This window comes from Hyperolius riggenbachi, chromosome 2, assembly GCF_040937935.1.
Source record: "Hyperolius riggenbachi isolate aHypRig1 chromosome 2, aHypRig1.pri, whole genome shotgun sequence".
In the NCBI taxonomy this organism is placed as follows: Eukaryota; Metazoa; Chordata; class Amphibia; order Anura; family Hyperoliidae; genus Hyperolius; species Hyperolius riggenbachi.
This window is the reverse complement of record NC_090647.1, coordinates 264,140,405-264,157,876: the sequence shown is the minus strand read 5'-3', so window position 1 is coordinate 264,157,876 and position 17,472 is coordinate 264,140,405. Positions and strand designations below refer to the sequence as shown.

At 45.9% G+C, this 17,472-nt stretch overlaps 1 protein-coding gene across 1 annotated transcript in view; it reads right to left on the bottom strand.

Annotated features, from left to right (window-relative positions):
- Window positions 1–562: 562 nt before the first annotated feature.
- The window catches only part of TLCD3A (TLC domain containing 3A), a 61,860-nt gene continuing 44,950 nt past the window's right edge, over window positions 563–17,472 (bottom strand). The window contains exons 3-5 of the mRNA XM_068265351.1: window positions 5,548–5,761; window positions 2,682–2,777; window positions 563–1,143 (exon numbers count right to left, since the gene is read on the bottom strand). Coding sequence (XP_068121452.1) covers window positions 874–1,143; window positions 2,682–2,777; window positions 5,548–5,761 — 580 coding nt within the window. The 3' untranslated portion in view covers window positions 563–873. The remainder of the gene's footprint in view (window positions 1,144–2,681; window positions 2,778–5,547; window positions 5,762–17,472) is intronic.

Sequence of the window (17,472 nt, the reverse complement as noted above, 5' to 3'; positions counted from 1 at the left end):
ACAGCAGACTGTGGGAGGATGGCAAGAGACTCACATGTTTATGGGGCTGGAGAAATCCCCGGGTAAGTATCAATTCTTTGTATTTAACGATCTCTGGTTTACTTTAAAGAGAACCCGAGGTGGGATTTAATTATGTTAGTGGGGCACAGAGGCTGGTTGTGCACACTAACACCAGCCTCTGTTGCCCCATGGTGTGCCTCCAAGACCCCCCTGCGTGCAGCTATACCCCCCGCAGTGCTAGCGACACGCAGCGTGTCGCCAGCACGATGTTTACCTAAGCCTGTCTGTTAGCGCCGCTCCCCCGCCTCCTCCGTATCGGCGCTACCCGCCCGCGTCCCTTCCCTCCCGCTGATTGGAGGGATGTAACGCGGGCGGGTAGCGCCGATACAGAGGAGGCGGGGGAGCGGCGCTAACAGACAGGCTTAGGTAAACATTGTGCTGGCGACACGCTGTGTGTCGCTAGCACTGCGGGGGGTATAGCGGCGCGCAGGGGGGTCCTGGAGGCACACATGGGGCAACAGAGGCTGGTGTTAGTGTGCACAACCAGCCTCTGTGCCCCACTAACATAATTAAATCCCACCTCAGGTTCTCTATAAGGAAAATAGTGTTTTTGCTAGTTCGTGGGTTTGTAACAAATTTCCATAAATGTTCAATATGACTTTCCATAATCGTCCAATATGACTCATATCAAGTAATCTTCTTGACAGTGACCACTAAATGGATCCCAACACCAATCCATAGTGGCCTTGCTTTTTGGTAGTGTAACACAATCAGGAGAAGTACTTCTAGTCTCTAACATTTATCAGAGACTTGACTTCCCACAAAAAACAAAACAGTGGTGTGACAGGACACCGACATACAGGTGACCAGCTGCTATTTGTCTTTACTGGAGTCGGAAGTGGAATACAGTCTTACAGCTTTCCGGCAAATGAGCCAAAACCAGTATAGCTGTGGAGCCAGAATGCTGGCATTTACAAGGTTGCAGAGTAGGGGAATGTTGAACGGCACTTTGTACAATGGCATCCCAACTGTCCTCCCATAGACACCATACATAAAAGGAAAAAGTAGGATACGGCACACAAAAAACGTTATCAGCACAAATATGCCATTTACTTTTTGCAAGAGGGAATTCTGCAGATTCATCTGTTGAGACAAAATAAATAAATTGTTAATAATCATTCTAAAAAAAATATGAATAATTAATAATAATACGTCATCTGAAAGTAAAAAAAAAAAAAAACATCCTTGCAAAATTTGCAATCTCTACAAGGGATGAGCAGTTTCGCACCTTACGATTCAGTAAGTTAACTACCTAAAGACCGCCCTATGCCAACGGGCGTGGACGCGGCGGCAGCCCCAGGACCGCCTAACGCCAATTGGCGTCAGGTCCTGGAGCCGGCTACTGACGGAGATCGCGCGCAGGGTGTGCGCGCATCTCCTTCTCGGGGGGCGGAGCTCCGCCCCCTCTTCAGTCTCCGAGCAGCTATTGATGCTCGGGAGACAGTTAGATGGCGTGATCGCCGTCTATTTACATAGTGCAGCGCTGTGATCAGCAGCTGCGCTGCACTGGGGACAGCCGTGTGACACGGCTGTCCCCCTGGGGGACAAGAGAGCGATCGGCTCTCATAGGCAGAAGCCTTTGACAGCCGAACGTGTGATTGGCTGGCTGGGGGGAGGGAGGGGTTTGCTAAAAAAAAAAAAAAAAAAAGGAGCCGCAGCAGCTAAATGGCTGATGACAGGAAGTTAGAACAGTAGGTCACCAAGAGGAAGGAAGTTCACCTGTAGCCGGAAACACTGTGTACTAAAGACTGAGGGATCCTCTGATGGTTAGCTTAGTACAAGCTAGTGTGTCTAGTACTGGGAGCTTACTGGCATAAGAGCGAGCTGCCAGATGCCTGCCGGGCCCTGGATGATGAAAGCCAGAGAGATCAGCATAGAAGTGGGCAAGCTGCAGGGACAGGGAAACTGAGCAGCTGAAGCTCAGTTGGTAGTCCAAGAAGCAGAGGTTTCTGCGCACACTGCTAGGTTCCGTAAGAGCTTGTGGGGAGGGACATCTGACCTTACATTCGCACTATGAGACGCACTGACCACACACCCCCCTCCCGCATTATGAGGGAGAAAAGTTCGTCTTACAGTCTGAAAAATACGGTGCATAGTATAGATAATGTCTTACCATATTATTATTATTTATATAGCACGGACAACTTCTGCAGCACTTTACAGAGTACATAGTCATGTCACTGACTGTCCTTAGAGAAGTGAACGATCTAATTCCTACCATAGTTATAGTCTAATGTCCTACCATATTTTTATTATTGTTATGTATTTATATAGCACTGGCATCTTCCGCAGCACATTACTGAGCACATCGTCATGTCACTGACAGTACTCATTGGAACTCATAATCTAATTCCTTCTATAGTCTGTTATCCTGCCATATGATTATTATGTATTTATATAGCACTGACATAATGTTTATTTTATAGGGTAACTGTGATTTCTTTTTTTTTTGGGGGGGGGGTGTTTGAGAGGGACGTGAGGGGGCGCAGTAAGTTTGCCCAGTCTGGAGCCCACACATTTCTTTGAATTTGTTTTAGCTAGTTTTCTGTGAAATCCAATTTTATAGAAATAAAATAAAGAAATTGAAATTGATTAATAACTATATCTTAGATAACATGTACCTGCATTAAGATTTTGCCGAATGATACAAATGGAGTGCTCATTTCTGCCAAAAATAAACAGCCCACAAAGAAATCTCCAACGTCTCCTCGTACAAACTGAAAATAAAACACATTTAATAGATTTAGTAATTTAATAATGCAGGTTTACTATTAAAGGATAACAAAGAGCTTGTTCACACTACAAGAGCTTTTCTAAGCACTTTCTGATTTTAAAAGTTCTTGCTTAATGTTATCCTATGTAAGTGCTCACACTGGAGCTTTGTGATTTTGTAAAAATCATCCATAGCATTGTATTAGCAAAAGCTTTTAAAATCTTGCCTGGAGTGACATCGTTTTGGCGGGATAGTTGCACAGGCATAGCACTGCACTCCGGTGGGAAGGTGGGACAAAGGCATGCACAGGGGGGGGGGGGGGGTGCAGAGGTAGCACATGGGGACAGAAAGAGGCATGAGAGCCAGAAAGAGTCACAAATTCACAGAAGGACAAAAGAAAACACAATGGAGCACAGAAGGAGGCACAGGTTGAGACAGAAAGCACAAAGGGGAACAAAAGGAGGCACAAGTGGAAAGAAGAAGGCACAAGCAGACAGAAGGTGACACAAGTGGATAGAAGGAGGCACAAAGGGGGACAGGAGGAGGTTACAGTAAGATAGAGGGATGTACGGGGGCAGAGGCAGCACAAGGGGACAAAAGATGGCACAGCGGGACTGAAAGAGGCATATGGAGATGGAAGGTGGCACAGAAGGGAAAAAAGGACTCACAGGGGGCAGAGGTGGCATGGGGACTCAAGGAGGCACAAAGGGGGACAAAAGGAGGCACAAAGGGGGACAGAAGGAGGCACAGAAGGACACCAAGGGGGACAGAAGGAGGTTACAGTGAGATAGAGGGATGCACAGGGACAAAGGTAGCACAGGGGGACAAAATGAAGCCCAGGAGGACTGAAGGAGGCACATGGAGGCAGGACAGGGGGACAAAAGGACACACGGGGCAGAGGTGGCATGGGGGACTCAAGGAGGCACAAAGGGGGGCAGAAGGAGGCAGAGGGGGACTTAAGGAGGAACAGGGAGACAGGAGGCACAAGTGGACAGCAGAAGGCACAAAGCTGGGCAGACTGAGGCAGAGGGGAACTAATGGAGAAACAGGAAGACAGAGGCACAAGTGGACAGAAGAAGGCACAAAGGGGGACAGAAGGAGGCACAGTAAGATAGAGGGATGCACAGGGGGGCAGATATTACACAAGGAGACAAAAGGAGGCACAGGGGGGGACAAAGGAAGCATAGGGGAACTGAAGGAGGGAAAGGGGGACAGAAGAAGGTACAGTAAGACAGAGGGATACACAGGGGGGGGGGGGGCAGAGGTAGCACAAGGGGACACAATGAGGCACAGGGGGACAGAGGGAGGCACAAGGGGACAGATGTGGCACAGGGGGACTATTGAAGGAGGCACATGGCGACGGAAGGAGGCACAGGAGGACAGAAGAAGGCACAGTAAGATAGAGGGATACACGGAGGGGGGCAGAGGTAACCCAAGGGGACAAAAGGAGGCACAAGTGCACAGAAGGAGGCACAAGGGCAAAGAGAGAAGCACAAGGGGACTGAAGTAGGCACATGGAGACAGGAGGCGGCACAGGGGGACAGAAAGAGGCACAGTGGGACAGAAGGACACACATGGGGCAGAGGTGGCACGGGGGACTGAAGGAGGCACAAAGGGGGACAGAAGGAGGCAGAGGGGGACTGAAGGAGGCACAGAAGAAGGAACAGGAGGGAGGCAAAGGAATGCAGAGGTGGCATGGGGACTGAAGGAGGCACATGGAGACAGAGGGCGGCACATGTGAAAAAAAACATGCAAAGGGGGACAGAAGGACATACAGGGGGCAGAGGTGGCATGGGGGACTGAAGGAAGCAAAGGTGGACAAAGGGATGGGAAGAGGTGGCAGAAAGGAAACCGTAATATTACAGTAGGTTTTTGGATTTCTTCCTGGCCATACAGACAACTGTACAGTCTCATTTCTGTGACTGGAAATGCACTTTAACACATACTAGCCATGCTACATGGGTAAGTTAGATGGGAAATTTTGTTTGCAACTGTGCTTTAAAGGGACTCCGAGCAGTGCAGAAACTATGGAAAGATGCATATCATTTTAAAGCTCTCTTTCTCCTCTTTCCAATGATATATAAACCGCCGCCCTACGTCTTTTAGTTTTCGCTATTTTCGCGATTGAAATTGCAGCGGCTGCGATTTCAATCGCGAAAATAAAGAAAACTAAAAGGCGTAGAGTGACGATTTAGGTGTCGCCAGAAAGAGTAGAAAGAGAGCTTTAAAATGATATCCATCTTTCCATAGTTACTTGTATTACACAGGACGACACTTTCCCCAGTGTCAGCAGCTCCATTCAGCAGAAAAAGTCAGCCTGTGTAATACAATGTAACTATGGAAAGATGGATATCATTTTAAAGCTCTCTTTCTCCTCTTCCTGGCGACACCTAAATCGTTGCCCTACGCCTTTTAGTTTTCTTTATTTTCGCGATTGAAATCGCGGCCGCGGCAATTTCAATCGCGAAAATAGCGAAAACTAAAAGGCGAAGGGCAGCGGTTTATATATCATTGGAAAGAGGAAAAAGAGAACTTTAAAATGATATGCATCTTTCCATAGTTTCTGTACTGCTCGGAGTCCCTTTAATTTTTCATGTAGTGCCCTGGAGTTTTGATGGGCAAATAAGCCACATAAACAAGTTTTAGGGAGATATTTGGAACATACTGCATGATCATGTGACAACAATATTAATAAATCTGCTGATTTGCAAGGAAGGTGAAACACTTACAGTGCACAATATATACAAAAAGTAAAGAAATGTTGTTTTTTTTACCAGTCCCAGAGGTGCAATGATGGTCAAGATAACTGTGTGGTGAGCTAGCATCAGGATATCTTTCCGTAGTAAGTTGTTTATTGCAGTTGAAAAGTGATTCTTCCCATTCGATGTGTCTTCTCGACATTTGTACCATTGAGAAAGAAACATTATAAATATGTCATATACCATGTACGGCATGAGGAACCACACATATCCAGTAGCTAGCCAATGCCTGAGGAGAAATGTGTAATATTAGTACCTTATTTTTTTTTCCATTAATAGTGACAGAACGGTTCAACCGGAATAGATTATGACCTATGTCTCTATTCTTTAAATCTACCAGGCAGCAGCAGATATTCCTGGCCGACAATATATGCTTGCATTGAATACTAACACATTCTACACAACAATGAGAACATCCACGATATTTGAATTGACAAAATAACTCCTAGGTATTGCTGGCCATACATGGTACAATTGTTTCATACAATCTTACCATTTCTATGTAAAATAAGGGAACTGCCTAAATTATCCTTTCAGTATATTCACTTAATTTACCCTTATACTACATAGAAATGGTAAAATTGTATGAAAAAATTGTACCATGTATGGCCACCATTAGACCTACTTGAGGCTGCCCAAAAAGCTAGACAACCTGAACTGTGTGTAGTTCAGTTAACCACTTCCCGACCGCCTAACGCACAGAAGCGGCCGGGAAGTGGAGCCCTGAAGGACCGACTCACCCACAGAGGCGGCGGTCCATTTACCGGCATGGGCGGAGCGATCGCGTCATCCGTGACGCGATCCTCCGCCGGCGCCTGTCACCGCTCGCCCGCCGCAACATCCCGCCGGCTATACGGAAGCGCCGGCGGGATGTTAACCCCGCGATCGCCGCATACAAAGTGTATAATACACTTTGTAATGTTTACAAAGTGTATTATACAGGCTGCCTCCTGCCCTGGTGGTCCCAGTGTCCGAGGGACCACCAGGGCAGGCTGCAGCCACCCTAGTCTGCACCCAAGCACACTGATTTCTCCCCCCCTGCCCCAGATCGCCCACAGCACCCCTCAGACCCCCCCCCTGCCCACCCCCCAGACCCCTGTTTGCACCCAATCACCCCCCCAATCACCCATCAATCACTCCCTGTCACTATCTGTCAACGCTATTTTTTTTTATCTCCCCCCCTGCCCACTGCCCCCTCCTGATCACCCCCACCCCTCAGATTCTCCCCAGACCCCCCCCCCCCTGTGTACTGTATGCATCTACCCCCCCCTGATCACCTGTCAATCACCCATCAATCACCCCCTGTCACTGCCACCCATCAATCAGCCCCTAACCTGCCCCTTGCGGGCAATCTGATCACCCACCCACACCAATAGATCGCCCGCAGATCCGACATCAGATCACCACCCAAACGCAGTGTTTACATCTATTCTCTCCTCTAAACACCCACTAATTACCCATCAATCACCCATCAATCACCCTCTATCACCACCTGTCACTGTTACCCATCAGATCAGACCCTAATCTGCCCCTTGCGGGCACCCAATCACCCGCCTACACGCTCAGATTGCCCTCAGACCCCCCCTTATCAATTCGCCAGTGCAATATTTACATCTGTCCTTCCCTGTAATAACCCACTGATCACCTGTCAATCACCCATCAATCACCCCCTGTCACTGCCACCCATCAATCACCCCCTGTCACTGCCACCCATCAATCAGCCCCTAACCTGCCCCTTGCGGGCAATCTGATCACCCACCCACACCAATAGATCGCCCGCAGATCCGACATCAGATCACCACCCAAGCGCAGTGTTTACATCTATTCTCTCCTCTAAACACCCACTAATTACCCATCAATCACCCATCAATCACCCCCTATCACCACATGTCACTGTTACCCATCAGATCAGACCCTAATCTGCCCCTTGCGGGCACCCAATCACCCGCCTACACGCTCAGATTGCCCTCAGACCCCCCCTTATCAATTCGCCAGTGCATTAGTTACATCTGTTCTTCCCTGTAATAACCCACTGATCACCTGTCAATCACCCATCAATCACCCCGTCACTGCCACCCATCAATCACCCCCTGGTACTGCCACCCTTCAATCACCCCCTGTCACTGCCACCCATCAATCAGCCCCTAACCTGCCCCTTGCGGGCAATCTGATCACCCACCCACACCAATAGTTCGCCCGCAGATCCGACGTCAGATCACCTCCCAAGGGCAGTGTTTATATCTGTTCTCTACCCTAAACACCCACTAATTACCCATCAATCACCCCCTGTCACTGCTACCTATCAGATTAGACCCCTATCTGCCCCTAGGGCACTCAATCACCCGCCCACACCCTCAGAATGCCCTCAGGCCCCAGCCCTGATCACCTCGCCAGTGCATTGCTTGCATCTATTCCCCCCTCTAATCACACCTTGAGACACCCATCAATCACCTCCTGTCACCCCCTAGCACACCTACCCATCAGATCAGGCCCTAATTTGCCCCGTGTGGGCTCCTGATCACTCGGCCAAACCCTCAGATCCCCCTCAGACCCCCTTCCGATCACCTCCCCAGTGCATTGATTGCATCTATTTTCCCCTCTAACCACCCCCTGAGACACCCATCAATCACCTCCTGTCACCCCCCTAGCACTCCTATCTATCAGATCAGGCCCAATACAACCTTTCATCTAAAAGGCCTCCCTGCATATGACCGGTTCCACAAAATTCGCCCCCTCATAGACCACCTGTCATCAAAATTTGCAGATGAACAGTCAGATTTGCTGAACAGTCATTTTGAGACATTTGGTTTCCAGACTACTCACGGTTTTGGGCCCGTAAAATGCCAGGGCGGTATAGGAACCCCAGAAACGGACCCCATTTTAGAAAAAAGACACCCCAATGTATTCTGTTAGGTGTATGACGAGTTCATAGAAGATTTTATTTTTTGTCAAAAGTTAGCGGAAATTGATTTTTGTTTTTTTTTCACAAAGTGTCATTTTTCACTAACTTGTGACAAAAAATAAAATCTTCTATGAACTCGCCATACACCTAACAGAATACCTTGGGGTGTCTTCTTTCTAAAATGGGGTCACTTGTGGGGTTCCTATACTGCCCTGGCATTTTAGGGGCCCTAAACCGTGAGGAGTAGTCTAGAAAACAAATGCCTCAAAATGACCTGTAATTAGGACGTTGGGCCCCCTTAGCGCACCTAGGCTGCAAAAAAGTGTCACACATGTGGTATCGCCGTACTCAGAAGTAGTATAATGTGTTTTGGGGTGTATTTTTACACATACCCATGCTGGGTGGGAGAAATCTCTCTGTAAATGGACAATTGTGTGTAAAAAAAATCAAACAATTGTCATTTACAGAGGTATTTCTCCCACCCAGCATGGGTATGTGTAAAAATACACCCCAAAACACATTATACTACATCTCCCGAGTACGTCGATACCACATGATTGGCACTTTTTTGCAGCCTAACTGCGCTAAGGGGCCCAAAGTCCAATGAGTACCTTTAGAATTTCACAGGTCTTTTTTGTTTCAAGACTACTCCTCACGGTTTAGGGCCCCTAAAATGCCAGGGCAGTATAGGAACCCCACAAATGACCCCATTCTAGAAAGAAGACACCCAAACGTATTCCGTTAGGAGTATAGTGAGTTCATAGAAGATTTTATTTTTTGTCACAAGTTAGCGGAAAATGACACTTTGTGAAAAAAAAACAATTAAAATCAATTTCCGCTAACTTGTGACAAAAAAATAAAAACTTCTATGAACTCACCATACTCCTAACGGAATACCTTGGGGTGTCTTCTTTCTAAAATGGGGTCATTAGTGGGGTTCCTATACTGCCCTGGCATTTTAGGGGCCCTAAACCGTGAGGAGTAGTCTTGAAACAAAAATGACCTGTGAAATCCTAAAGGTACTCATTGGACTTTGGGCCCCTTAGCGCAGTTAGGGTGCAAAAAAGTGCCACACATGTGGTATCGCCGTACTCGGGAGAAGTAGTACAATGTGTTTTGGGGTGTATTTTTACACATACCCATGCTGGGTGGGAGAAATACCGCTGTAAATGGACAATTGTGTGTAAAAAAATCCAAAGATTGTCATTTACAGAGGTATTTCTCCCACCCAGCATGGGTATGTGTAAAAATACACCCCAAAACACATTGTACTACTTCTCCCAAGTACGGCGATACCACATGTGTGACACTTTTTTGCACCCTAACTGCGCTAAAGGGCCCAAAGTCCAATGAGTACCTTTAGGATTTCACAGGTCATTTTGAGAAATTTCGTTTCAAGACTACTCCTCACGGTTTAGGGCCCCTAAAATGCCAGGGCAGTATAGGAACCCCACAAACGACCCCATTTTAGAAAGAAGACACCCCAAGGTATTCCGTTAGTAGTACGGCGAGTTCATAGAAGATTTTATTTTTTGTCACAAGTTAGCGGAAATTGATTTTAATTGTGTTTTTTCACAAAGTGTCATTTTCCGCTAACTTGTGACAAAAAATAAAATCTTCTATGAACTCACCATACTCCTAACGGAATACCTTGGGGTGTCTTCTTTCTAAAATGGGGTCATTTGTGGGGTTCCTATACTGCCCTGGCATTTTAGGGGCCCTAAACCGTGAGGAGTAGTCTTGAAACGAAATTTCTCAAAATGACCTGTGAAATCCTAAAGGTACTCATTGGACTTTGGGCCCTTTAGCGCAGTTAGGGTGCAAAAAAGTGCCACACATGTGGTATCGCCGTACTCAGGAGAAGTAGTATAATGTGTTTTGGGGTGTATTTTTACACATACCCATGCTGAGTGGGAGAAAGATCTCTGTAAATGGACAATTGTGTGTAAAAAAAAAATTAACAAATTGTCATTTACAGAGATATTTCTCCCACCCAGCATGGGTATGTGTAAAAATACACCCCAAAACACATTATACTACTTCTCCTAAGTACGGCAATACCACATGTGTGGCACTTTTTTGCAGCCTAACTGCGCTAAGGGGTCCAAAGTCTAATGAGCACCTTTAGGCTTTACAGGGGTGCTTACAATTTAGCACCCCCCAAAATGTCAGGACAGTAAACACACCCCACAAATGACCCCATTTTGGAAAGTAGACACTTCAAGGTATTCAGAGAGGGGCATGGTGAGTCCGTGGCAGATTTCATTTTTTTTTGTCGCAAGTTAGAAGAAATGGAAACTTTTTTTTTTGTCACAACGTGTCATTTTCCGCTTACTTGTGACAAAAATTAATATCTTCTATGAACTCACTATGCCTCTCAGTGAATACTTTGGGATGTCTTCTTTCCAAAATGGGGTCATTTGGGGGGTATTTATACTATCCTTGAATTCTAGCCCCTCATGAAACATGACAGGGGGTCAGAAAAGTCAGAGATGCTTGAAAATGGGAAAATTCACTTTTTGCACCATAGTTTGTAAACGCTATAACTTTTACCCAAACCAATAAATATACGCTGAATGGGTTTTTTTAAATCAAAAACATGTTTGTCCACATTTTTCGCGCTGCATGTATACAGAAATTTTACTTTATTTGAAAACTGTCAGCACAGAAAGTTAAAAAAATCATTTTTTTGCCAAAATTCATGTCTTTTTTGATGAATATAATAAAAAGTAAAAGTCGCAGGAGCAATCAAATAGCACCAAAAGAAAGCTTTATTAGTGACAAGAAAAGGAGCCAAAATTCATTTAGGTGGTAGGTTGTATGAGCGAGCAATAAACCGTGAAAGCTGCAGTGGTCTGAATGGAAAAAAAGTGGCCGGTCCTTAAAGGAAAACTTAAGTCAAAAAAAAAAAATGACATTTACTCACCTGGGGCATCCCTCAGCACCCCGAAGCTGGATGGTGCCCTCGCAGCCCCGCTCCGATCGTCCTGTCCCCGCCGGCGGCTACTTCCGGTTCGGCGACAGCCGGCGACAGGCTGGTAACGCGGCTGTTTTTCCGCGTTCCCAGCCGCTGCTATCACCCTCTATGCTGCTATAGCGTATATAGCAGCCCCGCTCCAATCGTCCTGTCCCCGCCGGCGGCTACTTCCGGTTCGGCGACAGCCGCCGACAGGCTGGTAACGCGGCTGTTTTTCCGCGTTCCCAGCCGCTGCTATCACCCTCTATGCTGCTATAGCGTATATAGCAGCCCCGCTCCAATCGTCCTGTCCCCGCCGGCGGCTACTTCCGGTTCGGCGACAGCCGCCGACAGGCTGGTAACGCGGCTGTTTTTCCGCGTTCCCAGCCGCTGCTATCACCCTCTATGCTGCTATAGCGTATATATATACGCTATAGCAGCATAGAGGGTGATAGCAGCGGCTGGGAACGCGGAAAAACAGCCGCGTTACCAGCCTGTCGGCGGCTGTCGCCGAACCGGAAGTAGCCGCCGGCGGGGGACAGGACGATCGGAGCGGGGCTGCGAGGGCACCATCCAGCTTCGGGGTGCTGAGGGATGCCCCAGGTGAGTAAATGTCATTTTTTTTTTTTGACTTAAGTTTTCCTTTAAGGGGTAGAAAGCCCTAGGTCCTCAAGTGGTTAAAAAATGGTGGTTCACTTCATCTAATAACACATATGCAGAGAACTAACAGCAGGACAGTGAGCCACGCGGGAAAAAATAAATAAAAAGCTCCCGGCTCAACCTATCATTTGCATACTTTTCTCATTTGCGACAACCGTAATCATCTTGTACAAAAATCTAGTACATGTGAAGGCGTTTCATGGCATTATTTAGCAATCCCATGGATAGTAAACAAGAAAGTTGCTGAAAAAGAACTATGGTCCAGAACCTCCCATTTGGCTACTGCTCATCCTCCTACCTATCCTCTCTAGAGAACAGAATAGGTTGCTTAATGTTCATTCAATTGCCGCTACAAAAGAGTGAAGTGGTAGGTGCTCAGATCAAGCAACATCTGACTAATTAGTGGCTACAGAAAACACTTCTCTAGCAGATTTAAAAGCATGTTCTATTTAGTCAGATGCTGCTTTGTTTGAGCACCTACCACTTCACTCTCCTGTTAGGATTTCAAACTGGCTTTTCTCTTTGCTGCTCCCTCACGGACTGTTAGGTTGCCCACCAGGTAAGGTAAACTGTAGCTGGATAGTATACTAGTTAAGGGCTCTGCCTCTGACACAGCTGGGTTCAAAACTTGGCTCTTCCTGTTCAGCAAGCCAGCACCTATTCAGTAAGAAGTCCTTGGGCTAGACTCTCTAACATTACTACTGCCTACTGAGTGCGCCCTTGTGGCTGCAGCTCAAGTGCTCCATCAAGAGAAATGTTAAATGTTATTTGTCTTGTCTAAGGTAGCTCCCAAGTTACATAGCAAACAAAGTTGCCATAGTTTGGATAACACTCGAAAGAGGTTAGAAGTGGGCATAAGACAGCCTGTATGTGGCACCCTTGCCAACACGTGATTGCATTATTATGTGCAATTGATTGTCTTTTTGTAGAGTAGAAGAGACATAGTCAATTTCAGCCTCCTGCTATTTATGGTATTGTAAATACAATCGCATAGTATGTGCTTTTAAATCTACTGTACCAGAGACCTTTCTGCAGTCAATTAGTTAGATGCTGCTTGTTCTGAAAACCTACCACTTCAATTTTCTGTGATAGTTGTAAATTCAATTGTCATCTCTGGTACGATCAAAGTACCTTAGCAAGACCTTCTGGCTTCAGAAGTAAGGAAGGGAATTACAGAACTTACTAATTGCCATTTGCAAAAAAAAAAAGTCATCTAGGGTCACTATAGCTATCAAATCCTTAGTTATGCCAAGAGTCAAGAACTGCCCTCACAATAGACTGGGTACCACCCCTGAAATAGTTCCAAGGAGGAAGAGCAGAGAAGTGTGTAGAACAAACAAGACTGCCCAACAGTAATGTTACTTCAGTGCTATCCCTCATTAATTTACAATCACGTCCGCAGTATCCCAGTTTCTCATTTTAAATTTCTATTAGAGACTTTTTGTACATATGATGTACCTCATTACATTCAGGGATGCTGGGAATGTTTTTTAACCTCTTGAGCCACCGAGGTTTAAATCCCCCCTAGTGACCAGGCCATTTTTTTATGATTCGGCACTTGACTACCGTTTATTGCTCATACAACTTAGCACCCAAGCACCTTCTTGTCGCAAATAGAGATTTCTTTTGGTGGTATTTGATTGCTGCTATTGCTATTTTTTCTTTCATCAAAAAGGTAATTTTTTTATTCCCTCCCCCCACTCCCCTAAATTGGCCACACACTCTGATACATACACTACACTATACATACATATACATATGCCTATGGTAGGGATTAGATTGTGAGCCCCTCCGAGGGACAGTTAAGTGGCAATACTGTACTCTGTACAGTGCTGCATAACATGTCAGCGCTATATAAATACTTTAATTATATATTACAAAAAAAAAAAACGCCTGCCAGCGCTGATCAGCAGCTGGCAGGCTGATCGCTGGGACCCGCTGTGTACAGTGACAGGTGGATGGGAAGCGGTTAAATAAAAAATGCAAAATGACTGTATGAACTTTTTTGTTCAAGATAATAAAATCACATCCCAAAAACAAACAGATACGTTTATTGTCTTTCCAGAAGTTGGCCCTAGCTGTGATGGACATGATTATGGTAGGAATTACATTGTGAGCTCCTCTGAGGACAGATAGTGACAAGACTATATACACTGTAAATCGCTGCGGAAGATGTTGGCACTATATAAATACCAAATAATAATAATATCTGATACAATGTCATCTAGATTAGTATTAGAAAGTTTATCAAACCAGAATCAAAATGAAATGAAAAAATTATACATTTACGAGTCAAAACAAAAAAATGGATTTATATGTAGGCACCAACTATTAATATATACCGGTAATACTTAAAAGGGCACTATGCCGAAAAATTGTAAAATTTAAAATATGTGCAAACATAGACAAATAAGAAGTACATTTTTCCAGAATTAAATGAGCCATATTAATTTTCTTCTATGTTGCTGTCTCTTACAATAGGTAGTAGAAATCAAAGCGACAGGTTTTGGGCTTGTCCATTTCTTGAAGTGACAGGTTTTGGGCTTGTCCATTTCTTCATAAGGGATTCTCAGCAAGGCTTTCATTGTTTATAAAGATATTCCCTAAAAAGGATGTAAACAATGATGCTGGCCAGCTTCCCTGCTCGCTACACAGTATTTTGGCAGTTGGACAGAGCAACTGCCATTCACTAAGTGCTTTTGAAAATAAATAAATCCCTGAGAATCCCCCATGAAGCTATGGACTAGTCCAAAACCTGTCGCTTCTACTACCTACTGTAAGAGACAGCAACATAGAAAAGTAATTTATGGCTCATTTTACTCTGGAAAAACATACTTCGTATTTGTTTATTTTTGCACATATTTTAAATTGTACAATTTTCACCATATAAGGATTTTTGTTTTCTACTATCAGGACTGGGTTACCAATTTATTTTCTTCATATCCCCTTTCTCCATTACTACCTCTGATCAGCCTTCCCACAATCTTTTATTTTTTCTTATTTATATCTATATGGTAAAGTATAATGTACAGTAGTTTTCGGATCATAAGATGCACTTAGTCAGTGCGTCTTATGGTCCAAATAATAAAATTTGGACTGGCGCAAAGGTGTCCCCCTCAAGTGCCAACCACCACCCTACCCACTGAGGGATGTTCCCATGTTCTCTTCTGTCCCTCCTGTGTCCTCCATCCTTAGCCGCTCCTAATCCTTTCCCATTCAGGTCCTCCATTCATGCACGGATAGCTGCCGCTCCAAGCAGCGTAGACCTGTGCACACCGCAGCTCCATTGTCAGCCTCAGACAGAGCTGCAAATCAGGCAGGGTAATGAAACTAGCCCCGCCAATCACCGCCACTCTGCTTATTAACAGCAGCCGAGGTTCTCAGAGGCGGGACCATTACTTCATCAATGAGGCCACATACGGTAGCCTGGATGTGAATCTCTCCATCGGCAGGATGTGATTCTTCTTTTGAAAGTATCAGAAAAGGAGATGGGGAAAGACAGGGAGTGTGGTGAACACATGGGGAATGAGGGGGGCAGAGGAGGGAACAAAAAGGTACAAGGGGGACACAAGAGGGACATAATAATTGGGGGAAGAACATCCACAAGATGCCCCTCCATTATGGATGTACCAGGTTTAGTATATTTTTTTCCCCTTGGTATTTGTCTTCTAAACCTAGGTGCATCTTATGGTCCCAAAAATACGGTACAAAAAAAAAAATACACTTTTACACATAAAAACACATGTGACAGGCACTATTATGTATTAAAAAGTACTGGTAAATAGTAAAAAAAAAGTAAAAGAAAAAAGCAAATTCCATTGTTTCCACAACCGATTAAAATTCTAAAAGAATGTATATAAAACCCAACATATGCCAATCACATCAATCCACACATTCCAACCACATACATACACAACTGTAACACAAAAGGGCCCTTCTCATGGGCGACTACAGAAAAATTTGCAGGGTGGGAAAGGGGGGGGGGGCATGGAAGCAGGCAAAAAGGTGGAGGAGTGTAAACCCTGTTTAGCGTGCTGCGCTGAAAAAGGGGGGGGGGGGGGGGAGTTGGGAGTTAAGGCCAAAAAATGGGCATGGATCAGGATGTGGTTGTGGTCATGGGCAGAGCCAAATTTACATGAACTCAGCAATGGTGGGACATTCATTTATTTAAGTATTTATATAGTGCTCACATATTATGCAGCGCTGTACAGAGTATATTGTCTTGTCACTAACTGTCCCTCAGAGGGGCTCACAATCTCGTCCCTACCATAGTCATATGTCTATGCATGTATAGTGTAGGGCATGTATCATAGTCTAGTTGCAATTTAGGGGGAAGCCAATTAACTTATCTGTATGTTTTTGGGATGTGGGAGGAAACCAGAGTGCCTGGAGGAAACCCATTAGACTAGGACTATGGTAGGGATTACGGTAGATTGTGAGCGCCTCTGACACAGCCCCAGTAGTGACAGGGACCCCCCTAGCTTAGGTGATGACAGGTGCCCCCCAGTTTTAGGTAGTGATAGGGACCCCCCTAGTTTAGGCGTGACAGCTGCCCCTCAGTTTTAGGTAGTGACAGGGAACCCCATGTTTATTGACAGGTGCCCCCCCAGTTTTAGGTAGGGACAGGGACCCCTCACCCCCCCTAGGGACAGGTTCCCCCTCAGTTTTAAGTAGTGACAGGGACCCTTTCCCCCCTAGTGACAGGTGCCCCCCAGTTTTAGGTAGTGACAGGAACCCCTAATCCCCCTAGTGACAGGTGCCTCCCAGGTTTAGGTAGTGACAGGGACCCCTAACCCGACTAGTGACAGGCGCCTCCCAGGTTTAGGTAGTGACAGGGACCCCTAACCCCCCTAGTGACAGGCGCCTCCCAGGTTTAGGTAGTGACAGGGACCCCTCACCCCCTAGTGACAGGTGCCTTCCCTGTTTTAGGTAGTGACAGGGACCCCTCACCCCCTAGTGACAGATGCACCCCAGTTTTAGGTAGTGACAGGGACCCCACGTACCGTCAATTGCCCCCCCGCCATCCCCGCTGTCTATCATGTAATAGGCAGAGTGCCCGCAGCCAGCGTCACCCCTCCGATCAGCCAGCGACCAGTGTGAAGTGGGCACATGGTACCCTCGTGGACACCGCGCTGCATATACAGAAGTGATGTCACTTCCGCATATCAGTGCGGTGTCCGCGAAGCAGGGCTGTGGAGTCGGTCCAAAAATCCACCGACTCCGACTCCTCAGTTTAGGATTCCACCGACTCCGACTCCTCGACTCCGACTCCTCTCATTTGCATATTATAATTTTGTTGATTAAAAGTATGTAACATGAAATTCGTCTCTTAACTGCCAACGCTTAGGAATTTTACAAGACAACTGAAGTGAGAAGGATATGTAGACTACTATATTTATTCCCTTTAGACTAAAACTAGTCC